This window comes from Oncorhynchus nerka, linkage group LG2, assembly GCF_034236695.1.
Source record: "Oncorhynchus nerka isolate Pitt River linkage group LG2, Oner_Uvic_2.0, whole genome shotgun sequence".
Taxonomy (NCBI): Eukaryota; Metazoa; Chordata; class Actinopteri; order Salmoniformes; family Salmonidae; genus Oncorhynchus; species Oncorhynchus nerka.
This window is the reverse complement of record NC_088397.1, coordinates 7,406,947-7,427,366: the sequence shown is the minus strand read 5'-3', so window position 1 is coordinate 7,427,366 and position 20,420 is coordinate 7,406,947. Positions and strand designations below refer to the sequence as shown.

Here is a 20,420-nt window from a genome sequence, read left to right as displayed (position 1 = left end):
ATACCTCATTATCCCACGTTATATACCTCATTATCCCACATCATATACCTCCTTATCCCACATTATATACCTCATTATCCCACATCATATACCTCATTATCCCACATTATATACCTCATTATCACTAACTGGCTACATCCTATTCTACCATTGAAAATGATCCTATAGAGATCCGTGCCATACCATATATATCTACACAATTGTGTACATTTAAGTAACTTCGTAACTCCCTTCAAAACATGCTCTGCATTCTGGTTGCAAAAAAGCAGACCCGCTGAGATTTACACACAGCTCTAGATGGAAGGAGGGACATTGCACTTGTACCTGTCAATCATGTCCTCTCTGGCTTAACGTAAGACTGACTCAAAACTGACTCTGCAACGTTGATATGTTTATCCAGTTTGGGTTGAATAACAAGGGATTCATTTCAAAAGTGTTTCTGATCAATAAAAACTACAATCAAACACACATCAGCAAAACTGGTACAGGTCAAAAGGTATATAGGTAAAGCATGCCAAAACTGGTATAGGTCAAAAGGTATATAGGTAAAGCATGCCAAAACTGGTATAGGTCAAAAGGTATATAGGTAAAGCATGCCAAAAAGTTACAACTTACCTGCTAAAACAACCAGAATCCCAACAAGAAGAGGGTGTACCTTCAAATAACACATTGGTTAAATAATAGGACTGTTTATATCTTTATAACCTGGGTTGTGTTGTCAACCAAACGGCAGTTGGAGTCCTCTAACCTGCTCTGTTCTCTTCCCTGTTCTACTCTGCTCTTCTCTTCTCTAGTCTGTTCTACTCTGTTCTGCTCTACTCTGGGCCTCAGAGTAATCTTGTAACAGACTAGATCCTATCCCAACATGGTCTCTCTCTGCTTCTCTGTGCTCTACTCTGCTCGGCTGTGGTCTCTGGGGCAATAGGACTGAGCTATTGTTGAACCCCCAGTAGCAGCCAGACAGCATGTGGTACTGGGGGACAGCTGGGAGCGCTGACTGGGAGTACGAGAGGTACTTTCACACGTGCTGCTTCTCCTGTATAGTCAGGATGTCATGGTCTCTCTCTGCTTCTCTGTGCTCTACTCTGCTCGGCTGTGGTCTCTGGGGCAATAGGACTGAGCTATTGTTGAACCCCCAGTAGCAGCCAGACAGCATGTGGTACCGGGGGACAGCTGGGAGCGCTCACTGGGAGTACGAGAGGTACTTTCACACGTGCTGCTTCTCCTGTATAGTCAGGATGTCATGGTCTCTCTCTGTCGGGAACTCACCAGAACCACAAATATCCCACTGGGCACAGACACCAGTTCAACGTCTAGTTTTGATTTACATTTGGTTGAGTTGTCAACTAACGTGATTTCAACGTGAATTCAACAACAAAATGTCACCCTGATTTAGGTTCAAACTTGGGTGAAAAAACCCCACAAAATTCCCTTACATTGATGACTTTTTGCAAATCCAGTTTTTCACGTTGATTCAAAGTCATCACATTGAATTGTTGTTGTGGAAATGACATGGCAACAACGTGGATTCAACCATTTTTACCCAGTGGAGTGGGTGTGAACAGCAAGGACTTTACAGACACTATGGAAATGATGACTCATTCAATTTAATTCTCTTTTACAAATTTGTTTGAACCTTTGACCTTCCACAGAGTGTTTCTTGACCTGCATATGTTGTTCTTCTCAAAGTAGTTGAGTTTTTGTTCTTCAAAAGTACACACATGGTTATGCGCTTTAAAAAAGAAGACACCTGTATCATGTGCTTTTACACCTGCATTGTTTGCTGTTTGGGGTTTTAGGCTGGGTTTCTGTACAGCACTTTGAGATATCAGCTGATGTACGAAGGGCTATATAAATAAATTTGATTTGATTTGATTTGATTTGATGTCAGATATAGAGTTGAAATGTATTTCATTTTGAGTTTTCATCCCAATATTACACTTCATATACATCACAGAAAACTGAAATATAACAAAACCGTTTGACATAGAAAAAACAGATATTCTGCGCCTCCCACCCCACTAAAAAGTGTATTATTTATAAAATTATGAAAAATCTTAATAACATTCCACCCATGAGGCCACTAGAGGGCGATTTGGTCCTTTTCCTGCAGGAAAGGCTACTGCTGGTGATTCTTTTAAAATTATATTTAAAAGAAAGAAAACTATGCAAAGTTGTACATTCATTTGTATGGTATCAACTCCTATTTTTTCCTGTTCAAATAAATAAAATAAATATTAAGAAATCAATTTGTAAGTCGCTCTGGATAAGAGCGTCTGCTAAATGACTTAAATGTAAATGTAAATGTAATGGTGCTTTATAAATCCCCTAGTGGTGCTTTATAAATCCCCTAGTGGTGCTTTATAAATCCCCTAGTGGTGCTTTGCAATGTGTGTCAGCTGCTGCCATTCAAAATGGCTAAGTCAAGTAAAAATCCATTAAATTATTTTCACAATCAAAAGTTTTACAATACAACGTATAAAACAATCAAATCATTGTAAACAACACACCGTTATTTAACTAATTCAGGGGTTCCTAAACTTTTTCACTCAGGCCCCCACTTCCAGCATAGGGGAACATTCCACGCCCCAAAATCTCTTAGTCGGACACAATAAATATTCACGTGTCTATAGCAGGAGAACAGGATGAGGTAGATCAGACGCCATCAGCTGTCTGAAAAAGTCCTCTGAATGGAGCAGTAACAAAGGACACGTTCCAGGTCGTCTCAAATGCAGTTCACACGATCTCACAACGCCTGGTTAAGTGTTAAACAACAGTAATACAATATATAGTTACTATAATACTATAAACACACACACACATCCACAACTGCATTACTGACAACCTGGAACGCTCTCTCTCTCTCTCTCTCTCTCTCTCTCTCTCTCTCTCTCTCTCTCTCTCTCTGTCTCTCTCTGTCTCTCGCTCTCTCGCTCTCTCTCTGTCTCTCGCTCTCTCTCTCTCTCTCTCTCTCTCTCTCTCTCTCTAAACGCTGTAAACACAGACACATCCATGGGACCGCGCCGCTCCAGGTAAATTCCCCACGATCTCCCAGGTGTCCTGTTCGGGGTCGTACCTCTCGACACTCTGCAGGTAGGTGCCCTTGGAGTAGGAGTAGCCCCCGGTGACATACAGGGACCCGTTCATGGCCACGGCACCACACTCCATCCTCCTCTCCTTGGTCCTGGCCAGCTGGCTCCACTCATGTCTGTCCGGTTCGTAACAGTCTGTGATGGTGGTCTGGCCACCCACCAGGTACAGCTTGGGGTGCAGTGACACCAGGCACAGGCCGTACTCTAAGAGACGGTCAAGACAGATTCATTCATGGATTTAGTTTGGATGCACAGAGGTCAAATAAATGATCTTTGCTCAAATACAGGAAGGATGACTACTACTTATGTGCATCACTTTACATGGTGTGTACATCCTATGATTTCACTTTTGCTTCAAGAGAGTAAACATCCTGCATTCATATTTTTGTCAAGTTTGAATGCTGCACTACAACATAACTATTTGTTTTTCATAAATCCTTCAATCCTGGGGTAAGTTAGTTATTAACAGAGTTCCTCATGTGGTTGAGCCGCACCAGAACTTTTGGATTTTAATGCACTGTCCCATTTCCTCTCTTTAGCTCTATAGAACCAGGGCTGATATAACATAGTTTATCTCTCTGTAGCTCTATGGAACCAGGGCTGATATAACAGAGTTTATCTCTCTGTAGCTCTATAGAACCAGGGCTGATATAACAGAGTTTATCTCTCTGTAGCTCTATGGAACCAGGGCTGATATAACATAGTTTATCTCTCTGTAGCTCTATAGAACCAGGGCTGATATAACAGAGTTTATCTCTCTGTAGCTCTATGGAACCAGGGCTGATATAACAGAGTTTATCTCTCTGTAGCTCTATGGAACCAGGGCTGATATAACAGAGTTTATCTCTCTGTAGCTCTATAGAACCAGGGCTGATATAACAGAGTTTATCTCTCTGTAGCTCTATGGAACCAGGGCTGATATAACAGAGTTTATCTCTCTGTAGCTCTATAGAACCAGGGCTGATATAACAGAGTGTATCTCTCTGTAGCTCTATAGATCCAGGGCTGATATAACAGAGTTTATCTCTCTGTAGCTCTATAGAACCAGGGCTGATATAACTGAGTTGTGTTGTGGTACCTGGATGAGGACAGGTCGTTGTTATGCTCCATTCATTGACGTCTGCCCTGTAGGTCTGAATCTTATCATAGGTGCAGCTTCCCTTGTAACCATAGTGACCGCCTGCCACATATATTGTGTCTCTCAGAACACAGGCCGTAGCGTTCCCCACACCTGTGACAAGGGAAGGAAGGAAGGCAGGAAGGAAGGAAGGAAGGAAGGAAGGAAGGAAGGAAGGAAGGCAGGAAGGAAGGAAGGAAGGAAGGAAGGAAGGCAGGAAGGAAAAGGAAGGAAGGAAGGAAGGAAGGCAGGGCGGGAAGGAAGGAAGGAAGGCAGGGCGGGAAGGAAGGCAGGAAGGAAGGAAAAGGAAGGAAGGAAGGCAGGAAGGAAGGAAGGAAGGAAGGAAGGAAGGAAGGAAGGAAGGAAGGAAGGAAGGAAGGAAGGAAGGAAGGACGGAAGGACGGACGGAAGGAAGGAAAAGGAAGGAAGGAAGGCAGGAAGGAAGGAAGGAAGGAAGGAAGGAAGAAAGGCAGGGCGGAAAGGAAGGAAGGAAGGCAGGGCGGGAAGGAAGGAAGGAAGGCAGGGCGGGAAGGAAGGCAGGAAGGAAGGAAAAGGAAGGAAGGAAGGCAGGAAGGAAAAGGAAGGAAGGAAGGAAGGAAGGAAGGAAGGAAGGAAGGAAGGCAGGAAGAAGGAAGGAAGGAAGGAAGGAAGGAAGGAAGGAAGGAAGGAAGGAAGGAAGGAAGGAAGGAAGGAAGGAAGGAAGGAAGGAAGGAAGGAAGGAAGAATTGTCACTAAAAGGCTTCCAACCTTAAAACTACCATGAAACTCCAGCAGTAAACAAATACATTTACTATAAGACAAAACTTACAACAAAAAATCAACTGTCAAGTTACACAACTATGTCATATTCCATACCTTCATAGGCCAACCTACCTTGTACCATATTAGCTACGGGAATCCACTTCCTTTTCAGGGGGTCATAGAATTCCGTTTCCCCCATGGGTGCCCCTCCTCTGTACCCTCCTATGACGTAGACACACCCATGCAGACCCACAGAACAGTGGTAGTACCTCGCTGTCAGCATGGGCTGCCCCTGTGTCCATTTATCAGTATCACTGCTGTAAACCCACACTGTATCTAGAGCCTCTGTAGTGTCTGTCCTGTAGCCGCCGCTAATGTAGATGTTGGAGCCCAGCAGGGTAACTCCATAACTCTCCCTGGTGTGGTCTGGCATATCCTCCCCCTGCTGCCACTGGTCTGTGACCGGGTCCCAGGTCTGGACCTCAGACAGAGGGTGCCAGTGGTACCCTCCTATCACAAACATCCTGGAGGTCAGTCTCCTGCCCCTTCTGCAGTGTTCCGGAGGGCTTTTATTGATATTAAAAGCAGTCTTCAGAGCTTGGACAAATAGGGAGTGGATGTCTTCAGTGTCAGTCTCCAGACACTCTCTATGAAGCTCCAAGGCAGTCCTGAGGTACTCTTCCTTCAGGTCTAAGTGGGCGGAGTGAAGAAGCTCCTGGAAGTGTCCCCTGCGGGCAAGAGTATCGTGGGTCAGCCACCTCACCACCCCCTCCACCAGCACCGCCTCTTTCAACACCTCCGCCAGGTTCTCCTCCTGCAGGAGGCTCCTCACCTTCTCCACCCCTAACTCCTGGAACTCCTCCTCTCTCACCACCTGAGAAAATTACACTCTCAAATCACTAAATAAATTTAATAAACCCATCTATTGATTTAGTAGAATACATATCTGATGAGTTTTTATATACAGTGCCTTGCGAAAGTATTCGGCCCCCTTGAACTTTGCGACCTTTTGCCACATTTCAGGCTTCAAACATAAAGATATAAAACTGTATTTTTTTGTGAAGAATCAACAACAAGTGGGACACAATCATGAAGTGGAATGACATTTATTGGATATTTCAAACTTTTTTAACAAATCAAAAACTGAAAAATTGGGCGTGCAAAATTATTCAGCCCCCTTAAGTTAATACTTTGTAGTGCCACAGCTGTAAGTCGCTTGGGGTATGTCTCTATCAGTTTTGCACATCGAGAGACTGACATTTTTTCCCATTCCTCCTTGCAAAACAGCTCGAGCTCAGTGAGGTTGGATGGAGAGCATTTGTGAACAGCAGTTTTCAGTTCTTTCCACAGATTCTCGATTGGATTCTGGTCTGGACTTTGACTTGGCCATTCTAACACCTGGATATGTTTATTTTTGAACCATTCCATTGTAGATTTTGCTTTATGTTTTGGATCATTGTCTTGTTGGAAGACAAATCTCCGTCCCAGTCTCAGGTCTTTTGCAGACTCCCATCAGGTTTTCTTCCAGAATGGTCCTGTATTTGGCTCCATCCATCTTCCCATCAATTTTAACCATCTTCCCTGTCCCTGCTGAAGAAAGGCAGGCCCAAACCATGATGCTGCCACCACCATGTTTGACAGTGGGGATGGTGTGTTCAGGGTGATGAGCTGTGTTGCTTTTACGCCAAACATAACGTTTTGCATTGTTGCCAAAAAGTTCAATTTTGGTTTCATCTGACCAGAGCACCTTCTTCCACATGTTTGGTGTGTCTCCCAGGTGGCTTGTGGCAAACTTTAAACGACACTTTTTATGGATATCTTTAAGAAATGGCTTTCTTCTTCCCACTCTTCCATAAAGGCCAGATTTGTGCAATATACGACTGATTGTTGTCCTATGGACAGAGTCTCCCACCTCAGCTGTAGATCTCTGCAGTTCATCCAGAGTGATCATGGGCCTCTTGGCTGCATCTCTGATCAGTCTTCTCCTTGTATGAGCTGAAAGTTTAGAGGGACGGCCAGGTCTTGGTAGATTTGCAGTGGTCTGATACTCCTTCCATTTCAATATTATCGCTTGCACAGTGCTCCTTGGGATGTTTAAAGCTTGGGAAATCTTTTTGTATCCAAATCCGGCTTTAAACTTCTTCACAACAGTATCTCGGACCTGCCTGGTGTGTTCCTTGTTCTTCATGATGCTCTCTGCGCTTTTAACGGACCTCTGAGACTATCACAGTGCAGGTGCATTTATACGGAGACTTGATTACACACAGGTGGATTGTATTTATCATCATTAGTAATTTAGGTCAACATTGGATCATTCAGAGATCCTCACTGAACTTCTGGAGAGAGTTTGCTGCACTGAAAGTAAAGGGGCTGAATAATTTTGCACGCCCAATTTTTCAGTTTTTGATTTGTTAAAAAAGTTTGAAATATCCAATAAATGTCGTTCCACTTCATGATTGTTTCCCACTTGTTGTTGATTCTTCACAAAAAAATACAGTTTTATATCTTTATGTTTGAAGCCTGAAATGTGGCAAAAGGTCGCAAAGTTCAAGGGGGCCGAATACTTTCGCAAGGCACTGTATATATTGAATGACATCATATTTGTTGTTCGTTTCTGTATATGTACCACGATGTAGGAATAAGCCTGAACCTAAACCTGAACCATTACCTCGTGGAAGTAGCAGAGCAGCACCCTGCGTGCCTCCTTCTCCAGGGACAGACACACATGGAGCTGGGCGAAACGGAGCATGCCCAGACAGTTGTCGACGTCGAGGAGACGAACCAGGAAATTCTCACAGGCCGTTTTCACGGCTCCGAACTGCAGCAGGTCTGCAGCCTCCAGCAGAGACTCTACATTCCACTGGGTAATGGAGGCCTGGGAGACAGTTTAGAGTTGTGTCCCAAATAGCACCCTATTGTGCACTACTTTTGACCAGCGCCCTTAGGGTCCATATAGCACTTTCTGGGAATAGGGTGCCATTTGGGGTGCAGTAAATAACCTACTCTATATATACAAAAGTATGTGAAAACCCTTTCAAATTTGTGGATTCGGCTATTTCAGCCACACCCATTGCTGACGGGTGTACAAAATCGAGCACACAGCCATGCAATCTCCATAGACAAACATTGGCAGTAGAATGGCCTTACTGAAGCGCTCAGTGCCTTTCAACGTGGCACCGTCATAGGACGCCACCTTTCCAACAAGTCAGTTTGTCAAATTTCTGCCCTGCTAGAGCTGCCCCCAGCCAACTGTAAGTGCTGTTATTGTGAAGTGTAAATGTCTCAGAGCAACAACGGCTCAGCCGCGAAGTGGTAGGCCACGCAAGCTCATAGAACGGGACCGCCGAGTGCTGAAGCGCGTAAAAATCATATGTCCTCAGTTACAACACTCACTACCAAGTTCCAAACAGCCTCTGGAAGCAACGTCAGCACAATAACTTTTCGTCAGGAGCTTCATGAAATGGGTTTCCATCATGGCAGAGCAGCCGCACACAAGCCTAAGATCACCACACGCAATGCCAAGCGTCGGCTGGAGTGGTGTAAAGCTCGCCACCATTGGACTCTGGATCATTGCAAACGTGTTTTCTGGAGTGATGAATCACACTTCACCACCTGGCAGTCCAATGGACGAATCTGGGTTCGGCGGATGCCAAGAGAACGCCGACTGCCCCAATGCACCCTGGAGCAGGAATAATGTCTGGGGCTGTTTTTCATGGTTCGGGCCCCTTAGTTCCAGTGACGGGAAATCTTAACGCTACAGCACGCAATGACATTCTAGATGATTCTGTGCTTCCAAGTTTTTTTGGCAAAAGTTTTGGGGAAGGCCCTTTCCTGTTTCATTATGACAATGCCCCTATGCACAAAGCGAGGTCCGTACAGAAATGGTTTGTTGAGATCAGTGTGGTAAAACTTGACTGGCCTGCAGAGCCCTGACCTCCACCGAGCCCTGACCTCAACCCCATCGAACACCTTTGGATTGAATTGGAACGCCGACTGCGAGTCAGGCTTAATCGCCCCACATCCGTGCCCGACCTCACTAATGATCTGAATGGAAGCAAGTCCCCGCAGTAATGTTCCAACATATAGTGGAAAGCCTTCCCAGAGGAGTGGAGGATGTTATAGCAGCAAAGGGGGAACCAACTCCATATTAATGCCCGGGATTTTGGAATGAGATGTTGGACGAGCATGTGTCCACATACTTTTGATCATGTAGGGTATTATGTAGCCCTTTCCTGCAGTCAATGACCAAAAGTGTCCTCTTTGGCCTCATGGGTGGAATGTTACTCATGTTTCATCATTGATAAAGATTTTTTTATTGAACAGACAAAAATCTTGTGTTTCTATGTCAAACAGTTTTGTTAAATTTCAGTCTTCTGTGATGTATATAAAGTGTAATATTTGGATGCAAAATCAAAATGTAAGACATTTCAACTCTATATCTGACATGATACAGGTGTCTTCTTTTGTTAAACCCATAACCATGTGTTTGAGGTGTATACTTGTACTTGTTTCCAAGTAGATTTGTTTAAGACGACCAAGAAAGAGTCTGTGTGACCCTGGTTTATCCCACTGCAGTAAAAGGTTACATGGGACCATGTCAATATTAAAACAATAGACACAACATGTGTAAAAGTAAAAACACCATTTTAATGACTAAATGACTTTTGAGACGCCATAAGCAATCATAGACGATTTTGCCTTTTGGTAGGCCGTCATTGTAAATAAGAATTTGTTCTTAACTGACTAGTTAAATAAAGGTTAAAAAACATACCATTTTTTAATATTAGGCTACTACATTCACATAATGGACAGTCACTCATAAATGGTCTCAGAGGTGTAGCCTACCTTGGAGGTGTACACATAGTTCACCAGAGTCGTCAGCACCTCCACATCTACCCCAGCTAGTCTGATGACACTGTGGGACCTCTCTCTCATATCGGCTGTGAACATGGCTCTGAAGTAGGAACTACGGGAGCATAGAGCCACTTTATGGCAGTGGAAGAGCTCCCCTGTAGAGCACTGTAGAGCTATGTCAGTGAACAAGCCTTCTGTGTAGTATTCTCTGAGGGCTTCTAGAACCTCCGTGGGATGGGTTGGGTCACAGAAATCATAGGTGTAGAAGGATTCCGGCGACTCCTGTCCCTTAGATGACATTGTGTTCCTGAAACACGAGACATTAAATATCTTAATGTACCCTTTAAAAATGTATGCCATTGCCTTGGCCCATCCATGCATTATACATTAGTAATACAGAACAGCTGACGTTGGACTTCCCTGTCCCTTTACACATCTGGTTATACTGACGTTATTAAGACAGGCTATGGTCTGTAGGATGCAAACCGCAATGGGAATTAGTTTCAACATGACATTTAAATGAATGAAGCTTGATAGAATCAAATTGGGTTTATTGCTAAAACAGAAAACATTGCATAATGAACATTTTGCAATACTGTAAGCAGCAACACCTTGCAAAAAACGATGAACTGAGCACAGATAGTAAACATACATGGATTTGCAACGGATCCAGAGAGTATTTGATCATGTAATCTATTAGTCGTCTTATTTAAAACACAATGTAATGGATTCACATAGGACCTACATACACTTGACAGAATACTATTCAATCTAAATAGTCCCGAGTGAAGATCATTAACACAGCTCACTGAACAATAGCCACACATCTACCTGCTCGACATGGTTTCTTTTCCTGTTGTTAAAGCATCCTGTGTTTGGAGCGAGTCAAACCGCATCACACGCCATCTGTTGTAAATCCTTATTTATGCGCAATTCCCTTGTAAACCAACCAATCTAATAAACGCCGGACATTCCGCTATTTAGTTTCGTTATCTGTTTAGGCTGACGCGGCAGGCGCTCAGCTGATGTGACAGAGCATCTCAGCCGAAGACAGCAGCGCCTCTGATAATCTTACCAGCCGCAAATAACAGCGTTCGACCAATCACATTCACCGCGCCTCGTCCTACTATCAGCGTATTGACACAAAGGGACAGACAGAGGGTTATCTTGGGAGGCAGGGAGACGGGGTCACGGTCCACGAAACCGCACTGCTGAAGCAGTAATCGGCCATTTATATAATAACACTCACAATAGAGCCTAGTAGAGACAACAGATAATTGCACTGTTAATACACAGGACTGGTAATACATTTTGCACATAGATAGTGCCCTAGTAAAAAGTTAAGCCAATGTATTTTATTGACTGTACATCCTAGAATATATATTTAATTATAAACAGTTATAACATGTAATTTACAGGTGTGATTTGTTTTTTCATTTTCTGTTTATTGGGTTCTGTATCTCTCTACATTTGCTAAAGACAAAAATAAGCACAACGATGTCCATTCATTTGCATCTGAACCTGAGAGAATGATGTAATACAGTCCCGCTGATTTAAAATATCATCTTCAAAGACTTTTCAAAACAGGACAAAGACACAATCACAATCCTTCCCTCTCAAGCATTTGGTATACTTTTTAATCGTTGCAAGTACACTTACATTTAGTATGAGAAAGAGCTGTACCCTACAGGGGAACACATGCTTTCAGTTCCATCAGGATCTCTTTTCCACTTGTCCATCCTACGACTCTCGGGTTGGATGAACCCTCTCCTTGTTGTGCACTCTGTCTAGAGAGCAGCCTCTCCAAGGTGTAACCCTTTCTAGGGAACACCACATCTCCTTCCCTTAGACTGTTGGAAGGGCAAAGGTCGTTCCCTCCGTCCCCTACATAGAAAGTTCTCTGATACTCTACCCCTCCCTTCAACTGCCCTGCTAGGAAATCAGCCAGCACTTTCCTCTTACACAGATTGACAGGGCACTGGCTACACTGGTGAGAATGGTAACATTCTATCTCCATGTAGCCACGCTTGTCAAACGCAGCCGGATTGGTGAAGACTTGGTCGACCGCGTCTTGAACCCCAGCCACCTGCAGTATCCAGTCGATGAACACTGTGTTTGAATCTGAGATAATGATGCAGTCAATGTCGTTCTTGTTACTCACAATGAACATCAACAGTTCCATCATTCCATCTGTAAACGGTATCGTCTCCATCACACTTCGGATTGTATCGGGGCTGATGTCCTGGTCTCCTATATAGGACATGACTCTGCCCATGTACTCTGTCCAGAGTCCCTTCTGGTAGGAGTTCTTGACCAGGTCTGGCAGGCATTGGTCCGGGATACACTGAATGACCCAGGTGTCACTGTTGTCATCCACCAAGGTGTGGTCGAAGTCAAAAACCAGCAGAGTCTTCATGATGATTCTCCTCTGCTGCAAAACACTGGTGGAATAGGTTTGTTAGAAGAGACACGGACAGGCAGCCAGACACAGAGAGAGAGGGAGGGAGGGGTGAGAGAGGGAGAGGGGTGAGAGAGAGAGGGAGAGGGGTGAGAGAGGGAGAGGGGTGAGAGAGAGAGAGAGAGGGGTGAGAGAGAGGGAGAGGGGTGAGAGAGGAGAGAGAGAGAGAGAGAGGGAGAGGGGTGAGAGAGAGAGAGAGAGAGAGAGAGGGAGAGGGGTGAGAGAGAGGAGATGGTATTGTCTGCTTTGCTTAGTATTAGGAATTTGAAATTATTTATACTTTTAATATTTAAGTATATTTTAAACCAAATAGTTGTAGACCTTTACTCAATATTTTACTGGGTGACTTTCACTTTTAATTGAGTAATTTTCTATTAAGGCATCTTTACTTTTACTAAAGTATGACAATTGAGTACTTTTTCCAACACTGGGGAGGGGGCAGGCAGTCAGACACTAAACAGAAAGTGCTTTGGCAATGTTAACACATGTTTCCCATGTCAATAAAGCCCCTTGAATTGAACTGAAGTGAAAAAGGCTAGTGACCAAGCAGTATCTATCTAGCTAGCTACTGAATGGCTAAGAGTGTTCTTTGAACTGTCTGCTGACTAGCTAGGAACTGGCTAGCTAACAGTCAATCTATTACACACCAAGTACAGTAGCTAGCTCCTTTTACGTCGTTCTAAACAGTAAACTGCTTGTCAAATAATATATGTATCAATGTGTGTATTCACTTAGGATCTTACCCCACACTGTTGTTACACCGTTTACACAAATGTAAATTTAGATGCGTGACATCGCTGGTTGGATCTTAAACACACACTTGAGACATGTCGCGTTCGGAACAACTGGGAACTGGGAACCATTGAGACACAGATAGAACAATGAGACAGATGTTCCACCGGATGTGTAAATGTGAAGCATCCGCTTGGCGTTTCCACTCACTACCAAATTTGGAAAAAACGATGTCAAATCATCAAATGTGGTAGTGAGAGGAAGCCCAGTGGCCCGCAGTGGGAGAAGATGGAGCTCGATGGATTTTGGCCGAGATCCTTCACATTTTCTCATCGACTAAACATTTGATCTCAGCAGTTTTCTGTTCACAAAATTTGAATCTGTTACGAACAGAGTGAACTAAGTTTTGTAGACTTTACCAAAAGTTTAAAAAAAATATTGCGTTGTTTAGAATGAGTGTGAAGGCGATTTGAGTTATTGCAGAAGTGCACTTTACAGAGTAGACGTTCCCTAATGGAAATATGCAAATACGTGCTAGAACGCGCCGATAGAATCTCTCTAGTTCGTGCTTGGCTCTGCCCACCACCTTGCTTGTTCTGCCCACTAGATTAATTTGTTCCCGTTTGAAACGACAGGCTGTGGTCTATCTTGGTTTAAGTATAAAGACGATTTTATTGAGCCGCTCGGACCTCGGAAATCTCCGACTTCTGAGCGTTCAAGCAGAGACACTTTCGAGGAGATGGGAAACCGTATGAACGACCAATGTGTTCGTTGCCCATGCGTCGTCAATGAGCCGCGTGGTGCATTCTGGGTGAATCTGGAAGAAGGAGCGTTCTCCTTCAAAAAGTTATTGGGAGTTAATTGGGCGCCAGCGCAAAACCCAAACATTAGCATTAATTTCGTCAAAAAGAGGTACAACATGCTACTATTTTCCAATATGTGAGATAATTAACTTGTTCTATGTAATATTATATAGCTTTGGAATCATGATATTACGTACTCTAATATCTCTGGTTCAAGACAACCGCAAACTCGAGAAAAAAACAAGCCCCGGCCTGAAGATCATTAACTTCATGATTTGACATCGTTTTTTCCGAGTTCCCAGTTTTGTTGAAAGCACCATTACTTCCTCATTTGTTTCGTATCACTGTCTAACTAACCAATGAAAAGGGACATCACTGTCACCTGTTGGTGTGGAATGAGAAGTAAGTGAATAAAATACAAAAAATACAGTGGGACAGCTTGGAGTTTATCAATTTTTTTCATTCTTAAAATAACACACTGTTGTTCGAATCCCACATTTGATCTGATAGCGATACTGTTACAAAACTATATAGATGCTAACATTTCCCAGATGTAACAGTAGGCGGCAGTAATGCGCTCGCTTTGTATTTATTATGAAGAAAAACAAGAACAAGAATCGCACCGTTTCCTGGTGACGTAAACACAGAACCATGAAGGTAAAATTCTAAGCACTTAGTTTACAATCGATTTTCTATCATAGCTACAAGCGAAAGACATCGGCGAAAATGTTCAAAGGGTGGGGAACGTGGCTGGGTATAGAGAACACCTCGACGACAGAGGAGAGCGAAGTGGCTGACGTTGCTGTGGAGGAGAAAATTGTTCAAGACCAAAATGAAGTAAACAAACAACACGAACCTCCAGCAACAGAAGAACTGGGGCAGGAGGACGGAGACACCGTCCAACTCATCTCTCAGCAAGCTAAAGGATTCGGTGGTAAGGAAGATTATAGATGGTTTCATTTATATTCATGTGAAAAGTGATTAACAGACTAATAATGATTATGTAGGCCTAAGAGACAACAATACATTGTTTGCCTGCCAAAACTTGAATGACAATGCCATCTGAAGCTGAGAATTGATCCAGTTTTTATATTCTTGTTACATATACAGGCTTAATATTCAACTTTGCCAGCAATGCTACCAAGAAGATCTCCAACTCTGTGGCAGAGACCGCACACACCATCAAGAAGAGCGTGGAAGAAGGGAACATAGATGGAATTTTTGACAAGGTGCATGGCATACTAAACTTTCCTGAATCGTGTTTGACAAGGAGGGTGTTTTAGTGTTAGCATCGGTTGCTATATAACACCCCTCTGGTGCGCAAAACCGCTGATTTCTTGAAGCTTTGAGGTTTCTGTCTTGTAACATCACATGTCTGTGTTTCTGTTTTCCAGACTATTTTGGGGGATTTCAAAAAAGAACAGGACAAATTTGTCCAAGAAAAGAAAGCTAAGAAATCAGGTCAGTGTGGAGACATAACATCATACCCACTTGAGATTAGCTTACCTTCCACTCCTTGTACTTGGTGTCCTCAAAGCAACATTTGTCATGTGCACAGCAAGGTTATTATTTAGTGTTTTTATATTAGTTTCTATTCATTTTCAGATTTTTATTTGACATTCGGTTTATTTATTTAGTTTTCAGATCCACTTGATTCGTTTTTATTTGGTTAATGTTTTATGAAAATATGAATATTTTCGTCTTCATATGATTTTGTTTTAGTGTTAGGGACAGACAGTAGCCTATGCATGGGAGGCTAGTAGCCTGTGTGTGTATATGTATATTTGTTTTAGTGTTGGGGACAGACAGTAGCCTATGCATGGGAGGCTAGTAGCCTGTGTGTGTATATGTATAGTGGTTTTGTTTTAGTGTTAGGGACAGACAGTAGCCTATGCATGGGAGGCTAGTAGCCTGTGTGTGTATATGTATAGTTGTTTTGTTTTAGTGTTAGGGACAGACAGTAGCCTATGCATGGGAGGCTAGTAGCCTGTGTGTGTATATGTATAGTGGTTTTGTTTTAGTGTTAGGGACAGACAGTAGCCTATGCATGGGAGGCTAGTAGCCTGTGTGTGTATATGTATAGTGGTTTTGTTTTAGTGTTAGGGACAGACAGTAGCCTATGCATGGGAGGCTAGTAGCCTGTGTGTGTATATGTATAGTGGTTTTGTTTTAGTGTTAGGGACAGACAGTAGGGACAGAGTGTTTTGTTTTAGTGTAGCCTGGGGACAGATGCCTATGCATGGGAGGCTAGTAGCCTGTGTGTGTATATGTATAGTGGTTTTTGTTTTTAGTGTTAGTTTTGGGTGTTAGGGACAGACAGTAGCCTATGCATGGGAGGCTAGTAGCCTGTGTGTGTATATGTATAGTTGTTTTGTTTTAGTGTTAGGGACAGACAGTAGCCTATGCATGGGAGGCTAGTAGCCTGTGTGTGTATATGTATAGTTGTTTTGTTTTAGTGTTAGGGACAGACAGTAGCCTATGCATGGGAGGCTAGTAGCCTGTGTGTGTATATGTATAGTTGTTTTGTTTTAGTGTTAGGGACAGACAGTAGCCTATGCATGGGAGGCTAGTAGCCTGTGTGTGTATATGTATAGTTGTTTTGTTTTAGTGTTAGGGACAGACAGTAGCCTATGCATGGGAGGCTAGTAGCCTGTGTGTGTATATGTATAGTGGTTTTGTTTTAGTGTTAGGGACAGACAGTAGCCTATGCATGGGAGGCTAGTAGCCTAGTGTTTTGTGTTATATGTATAGTGTGTTTTGTTTTAGTGTTTTAGTGGGACAGACAGTAGCCTATGCATGGGAGGCTAGTAGCCTGTGTGTGTATATGTATAGTGGTTTTAGTGTTAGGGACAGACAGTAGCCTATGCATGGGAGGCTAGTAGCCTGTGTGTGTATATGTATAGTGGTTTTGTTTTGGGGGATGTGGGAGGCTAGTAGCCTGTGTGTGTATATGTATAGTGTTTTGTTTTAGTGTTAGGGACAGACAGTAGCCACTGTATAGGGGGGGACAGACAGTAGCCAGTAGGCTAGGTTTAAAGGAAGACTCAGCGAGTGTTTAAGTGGTTTTGTTTTATAGGGGGAAGGGTAGCCTAGCGAGATGAGGCGGCAGGGTAGCCTAGATCAGTGGTTTAGCCTAGTGGTTAGAGTGTAAAGGGTTTTTAGTGGTTAGGGGCGGCAGGGTAGCCTAGTGGTTAGAGTGTAGAGGCGGCAGGGTAGCCTAGTGGTTAGAGTGTAGAGGCGGCAGGGTAGCCTAGTGGTTAGAGTGTAGAGGCGGCAGGGTAGCCTAGTGGTTAGAGTGTAGAGGCGGCAGGGTAGCCTAGTGCAGGGTAGCCTAGTGGTTAGAGTGTAGAGGCGGCAGGGTAGCCTAGTGGTTAGAGTGTAGAGGCGGCAGGGTAGCCTAGTGGTTAGAGCGTTGGACTAGTAACCGGGAGGTTGCAAGTTCAAACCCCTGAGCTGACAAGGTACAAATCTGTCGTTCTTCCCCTGAACAGGCAGTTAACCCACTGTTCCTAGGCCGTCATTGAAAATAAGAATTTGTTCTTAACTGACTTGCCTGGTTAAATAAAGGTTTAAAAAAAAACATTTTTTTGCTGAACTTGTTGTTTAATTTTATTTTTGGCAGTGAAACGAGGCTACTTAGGAGAGAGAAAAAAAACTCATCAAAATGTATAGCCCCGTTGGAAAATGGACTGTTTGAAAATGTGAAGAAAATAAATATATATATATATTTTAAATGTGAACCACGTTTTTATTTGGCGTGGGGGATTGTCCGACTTGCGCCTACATGCCTTGTTGGAAAACCACATTTAGTGTCGGACTTCACTCCTCGACTTTCGTCTACAGTAATTTGCTTTAGCCTTAACACTCAGTATGGCTACAGCCATTTAAAGTATAATTCCAGTATAGTTTTAGTTTTTCAAACGGGTTTGCTAATTATTTTATTTCAGTTTACGAAATTGTTTTTTCATGATTTGTTTTAGTTAACTAGTTATATAATGACAGGACACAACAGGTGTAAACAGTCAAGTGAAATGCTCACTTTCAAGCTCTTTCTCAACAATGCCGTATTCAATATCAAGGTAAAGAAATAGAAAAGTGTCAAATTCAGAATAGATTCTTAAAAAAAACAAAGAGAACAGAACCGATGCGAAGTCAGGTCAGGTAACACAATAAATAAAACCCACAGGAGAATGTACTCTACAGGCCAGTACCAGCACCATATCAATGTGCAGGGATACTGCTGATAAATGACACAGAGTAGAATGTTAGCTAAACAGACTGGCAACCAGACTATCTTGAGATGATATACCAGTAAACATGATCATAGTTATACATACATATATATATACATACATACATACATACATACATGGTGGAACTAAAATGGTTTCTTCTTGTTCCCCTCCAGACACAGCTGTACCACCATGGGTTGGCTACAGTGAGGAGGAGACCATGCAGCAACAGATCCTGGCTTTGTCCGCTGTTAGTAGCATTTCTAACATTGTCTGTCCACATTGTTCACTTAAGAGTTTGTGATTTGATTCCATCCAATTGGATCTCATCACTGTCAGAGTGCATTGTGTTGATTGTACCTTTTCATCACAACTTTATTGATCTGTTATTCCAGGACAGGAGGAACTTCCTGAGAGACCCACCAGCTGGAGTTCAGTTCCAGTTCGACTCTGAGCAGATGTATCCTATCGCCATGGTGATGCTGCAGGAAGATGAGCTACTGAACAGGATGCGCTTCGACCTGGTCCCCAAACAGTCAGCAGACAACCATTACAAATCTAATGCATTACAAATCCATTATTGCACTTCAAACATGCCTCGATTCAACTCAGAATTATTTACAGATAGAGATTGCAGGCATAAAGTTGGCCTGTTGGCTAATGTTGGATGATGCCAATCCTGTCCATTGATAAGCCTATTAGAACCAGCCAGATTGCTGCATTCAATTGAAAAAGAATGGTGAGCTATCGCTCAATCAGGCTGGTTCACAAAGCTTGGACCAGCCTTTGAAATTGGAAGAACTGTACACGTGTTTCCATCCATATCAAGTTATCGATTAACCCTTCAGTATATGTGTCTGTTACTTACATATTCAATGCTCTGTATGTTTAGAGTGAAGGAGGATGTGTTCTGGAGGAACTACTTCTACCGTGTGTCCCTGATAAAGCAGTCGGCCCAGCTCACGGCCCTGGCAGCACAGCAGCAGGCTGTAGACCACAGAGAGGAGCAGAAGACCATCAGCCCGGAGGGTGTCATCCTCACAGGTACTCTATTCTGTTCTATGGTTGGTCGGAATTCAGTTTGTGTGATCCTGACACTTCCCTAACTAAAAACACTGCATTGGTGTTATGTGCAAAGCAGAGCAATTGGTGAACTACTGTCAAGCAACAGTTTATAGCCTAACCTCTGTTTCATGTTATTGTTGTTTGTTGTCATGCAGAAAATACCATCAGACCAAAAACACCTCCAGTATCCATTAGTGACATTCCCAAGAGTGGAGAGGTGAGTCAATGTTTTGTTTTTCTGAAGAAAAGTCAGCCCCTTTGAATAATTCTATAGACCACTGAAATACTGTGTAAATATCAAGTCAAATGTATGAAATGGTCTGGATTCTCTTTTTAATGTTGTTAAATAGCAGGAGGAAGAGGAGAATGAGATCTCCACCAGCCCTGGGGTCTCTGAGTTTGTGAGCGATGCCTTTGACTCCTGTAACATCGACCATGAAGACCTGAGGAAAGAGATGGAACAGCTGGTGCTGGACAAGAAGGAGGACGCTGCAACTCCAGAGGGTCAGAACTAGAACTATTAGATCATATCTAGAGTAACAAACAACCAGCAAGAACTCCAGAGTTCTATTGGTTGATTTCACTGGAACCTGGAAAGGGCTTGGATTTAATATAATGGCTCAGGTGGTAGAGCTGGATGTTGAATTAGAGGAGAGTGAATGGCATGTTTAGTTGTTTTCTCTTCAGTCTGTAGCATTCATCTCATAATGCTGTTATTTGTTCAGAGGAGACAGCGGACTGGGAGAAGGAACTCCAGGCAGAGTTACAGGAGTATGAGGTGGTGACGGAGGCAGACAACAAAGATGACAACTGGGATAAAGAGATCGAGAAGATGCTTCAGTCGGACGAGTAGAGGTGACCGACCCGTCTTGCTTCAGTCTAGTATCTCTGATATGAGAGAGAGCACCACGAAGGATCAGTAACCATGACCTTGTCTAGTCTAGACCATAGAAATAGAATGGTATAGAAATGAAGGGAACCGCTGCATACAAACCATTAACTGTTTGTTTCAGCATACTCTAGAATGGGAACATCTATGGGGTGTATTCTGATCTGGTGATGGTCAGGTGTTGAAATACTGTATAATATACATTTTCTGTCTGTACAGTTTAGTGGCTGGCTGTCATTTTAGCTGTGAACGTTTATGGCCGAGGAGGCAACTGACATATTGCATATTGTTATTTTTTCTCTATTCTGCTCTTTTCTTTTTCTGGAATTCTTTTGCAGTTGGGATGTGTACATCTTTCCAAATAATACTTGTTTCTGTGCTACTCAAATCCTGCTTTCAGTTTTTCCCTAATAAATATACTTCTTTCCAATTGTCTA

General features: G+C 43.0%; 4 protein-coding genes across 4 annotated transcripts in view; 1 reads left to right on the top strand and 3 right to left on the bottom strand.

Moving 5' to 3' along the window:
• The window catches only part of LOC135573404 (acetylcholine receptor subunit alpha-like), a 23,175-nt gene extending 21,680 nt beyond the window's left edge, over positions 1 to 1,495 (bottom strand). Inside the window, exon 1 of the mRNA XM_065022644.1 lies at positions 616 to 1,495. Within this exon, the coding sequence (XP_064878716.1) occupies positions 616 to 670 (55 nt within the window). The 5' untranslated portion in view covers positions 671 to 1,495. The remainder of the gene's footprint in view (positions 1 to 615) is intronic.
• Positions 1,496 to 1,589: 94 nt separating this feature from the next.
• Positions 1,590 to 11,307, bottom strand: LOC115116511 (kelch-like protein 23). Its single transcript, XM_065022641.1, has 6 exons — positions 10,636 to 11,307; positions 9,796 to 10,111; positions 7,619 to 7,825; positions 5,083 to 5,824; positions 4,171 to 4,323; positions 1,590 to 3,296 (listed from the first exon to the last, which is right to left on the bottom strand). Exons 1-6 carry the CDS (start codon positions 10,698 to 10,700, stop codon positions 2,986 to 2,988), a joined length of 1,794 nt encoding a protein of 597 aa, XP_064878713.1. The 5' UTR covers positions 10,701 to 11,307; the 3' UTR covers positions 1,590 to 2,985.
• Positions 11,308 to 11,413: 106 nt separating this feature from the next.
• On the bottom strand, positions 11,414 to 13,716 carry phospho2 (phosphatase, orphan 2). The gene is made up of 2 exons (XM_065022651.1): positions 13,006 to 13,716; positions 11,414 to 12,245 (listed from the first exon to the last, which is right to left on the bottom strand). Exon 2 carries the CDS (start codon positions 12,218 to 12,220, stop codon positions 11,489 to 11,491), a length of 732 nt encoding a protein of 243 aa, XP_064878723.1. The 5' UTR covers positions 12,221 to 12,245; positions 13,006 to 13,716; the 3' UTR covers positions 11,414 to 11,488.
• Positions 13,717 to 14,404: 688 nt separating this feature from the next.
• syap1 (synapse associated protein 1) lies at positions 14,405 to 20,413 on the top strand. The gene is made up of 9 exons (XM_065022647.1): positions 14,405 to 14,731; positions 14,908 to 15,026; positions 15,192 to 15,258; positions 18,206 to 18,279; positions 18,425 to 18,564; positions 18,922 to 19,073; positions 19,250 to 19,311; positions 19,445 to 19,598; positions 19,820 to 20,413. Exons 1-9 carry the CDS (start codon positions 14,524 to 14,526, stop codon positions 19,945 to 19,947), a joined length of 1,104 nt encoding a protein of 367 aa, XP_064878719.1. The 5' UTR covers positions 14,405 to 14,523; the 3' UTR covers positions 19,948 to 20,413.
• The last annotated feature ends 7 nt before the right edge of the window (positions 20,414 to 20,420 follow it).